General features: G+C 43.8%; 1 protein-coding gene across 1 annotated transcript; it reads right to left on the bottom strand.

Moving 5' to 3' along the window:
* Window positions 1–450: 450 nt before the first annotated feature.
* On the bottom strand, window positions 451–1616 carry PLEKHF2 (pleckstrin homology domain containing, family F (with FYVE domain) member 2). Its single transcript, XM_009082185.1, has one exon. The coding sequence runs from the start codon at window positions 1605–1607 to the stop codon at window positions 858–860; it is 750 nt and encodes a 249-aa protein (XP_009080433.1). The 5' UTR covers window positions 1608–1616; the 3' UTR covers window positions 451–857.
* Between the last annotated feature and the right edge of the window lie 302 nt (window positions 1617–1918).

Raw genomic sequence — 1918 nt, 5'->3', positions numbered from 1 at the left:
AACTCAGAAACTGCTCTGAAAAGAAAACTTATAAATCCCCATGAAGAGTCTCCCTAAGTTTCTCATCTCAATATCCCAACCCACAACACAACTTGTGCAAGGAGAACTCCACAGAAGCCTGTGGGAATCTGTGGAGCCTTTTGCCTGCACAGGTGAGGACACGTGATTCAGGTCTCCGTCACCCACCATGGGGAATAGTTATTACCTTGTCAAAGCTCCACTTTGAACACAGCAGTTATTTTCAATAGCACCAACAATCTCTCAGATACCAGCATTAGGCAGATACAGACGACAGAAAACAGGTTGGTTTCTTCCTGAATCAGCACAATTGGTACAAGGCACTGCTTGGCATAGGAAGCAAAACAAAAGTTTCCAAGTGTCATGACATTTAGGTTTGCAAGTCATGTCATCACATGCCATGACTAGAAAAACAAGATCATCTATGGGACTAACGAAAACATCGCTGTTCCATGCATGCTTACAGTCTTCCTCTCCATGTCCAAAAAACCCCACATAACAACGTATCGATATGAAACATTAGAAAGTATGGGTTGTTAAATTAAGAAAGTACATTTTATTCTCCAACCTTCCACGAAAGTCTAACCTAGACACAACTCAAGTACAACAAGTTGGAAAATACTCTGATAACATTTGCACCAGTCTATCCCTGCAGAGGAGAAATAAACAACTATTGTCTAGAGAATTTATAGATTGAGGCACATCGCAATTGAAGATATTCAGGCATATTTTATGGCTAGAACAGGGGTTTTCTGAGGAACCTCACTACAGACTTCCCCAAAAGCAGCTCCATATGGTTTGAAACACAACTTGCAACACATGGAAAAAACGTTTGGTCCTTAATCACTACTGTCTTCATCATCATCGTCATCAGATACGTCATTTAAAGACGACTTAGGTGACTGGCTGTAGGAGTCTGACCTAGTGGACTGACACGCAGTCATCTCTCCAGTAGAAAGAAGGTCATAGCAGAAGTCGCAAATTCGTACGGGCTTGGAAGACTGGCTGGGGAGGAGGAACCTCTTCTCGGAGCAAGGCCCGCACACCACGAAGCCACACTTGCGGCAGTGATGGCGACGGTTCACGGGCGTAAACTTTGCCTTCTGACAGCGCATGCACACAGCGGCTTCCGAGTCTGGCACCCAGACAGCTGCATGTTCATTGCTAGGAGTCTTCCCACTTTTGGAAAGCAAATCGGAAACGCATTTATTTATGTGGTTCATCCACTCAGACTTCTCTGTGGCAGTGGCAGCGTAAACTGCAAAAGACTTAGTTGGTGTCTTGATAAGCCACCCGTTCCGCAAGTCTCCCTCATCCTGGATGGAATCAATAGTGACGTTTTCCAGTGGGATTATATGCTGTTTGTTGTATTTCTTCTTCTGGATGACAATGTTACCATAAACGAGAATGTCATTGAACAGGAAAAACTGCCTCGCTTTGGGCTTCTTCCTGCACAGCTTTGTTAGTACTCCCTCTCCAATCAGAACACGACCAGGAATAGTCAGAGGTTGACCAGCTGCTCCAAAGCAGTTTTCCACTATACTTATTCTTCTAGTATTTGCCTCACTGTTTGCCAAGCGATCCACCATCTTTCACAAGTTTCCTAAAATCAAAAAAAAGTTCATTATTAGAACAGTACTGATTCAACATCAAGCAGCCTTCCCCAAGGAAGGTACCAACCCCGCATTTCTTAAAATATCTAGCAGGACCTGCTGGCTCAGAGGCACTGACTTGGACTGGATTTAAATAAGTATTAAAGCCCAAGAATTTTTAGCAACCGATTAGTCTTTTCTCCAAAAGCAAAAATGTTCTATGCAGCTGACAGCTATCTTTATCACACAGACAGCACCTACAGCTCTGCTCTTGAGCCTCCGGCAACAAACTAGCTCCTCTCCAGTAA

This window comes from Acanthisitta chloris, unplaced genomic scaffold (assembly GCF_000695815.1).
Source record: "Acanthisitta chloris isolate BGI_N310 unplaced genomic scaffold, ASM69581v1 scaffold28239, whole genome shotgun sequence".
NCBI lineage: Eukaryota > Metazoa > Chordata > Aves > Passeriformes > Acanthisittidae > Acanthisitta > Acanthisitta chloris.
The sequence above is the reverse complement of the archived record's forward strand: the minus strand, read 5'-3'. Positions and strand labels throughout refer to the sequence as shown.

Coding starts and splice junctions, on each gene's coding strand:
- PLEKHF2 (XM_009082185.1), bottom strand. CDS start 1,607: ATGGTGGATCGCTTGGCAAACAGTGAGGCAAATACTAGAAGAATAAGT.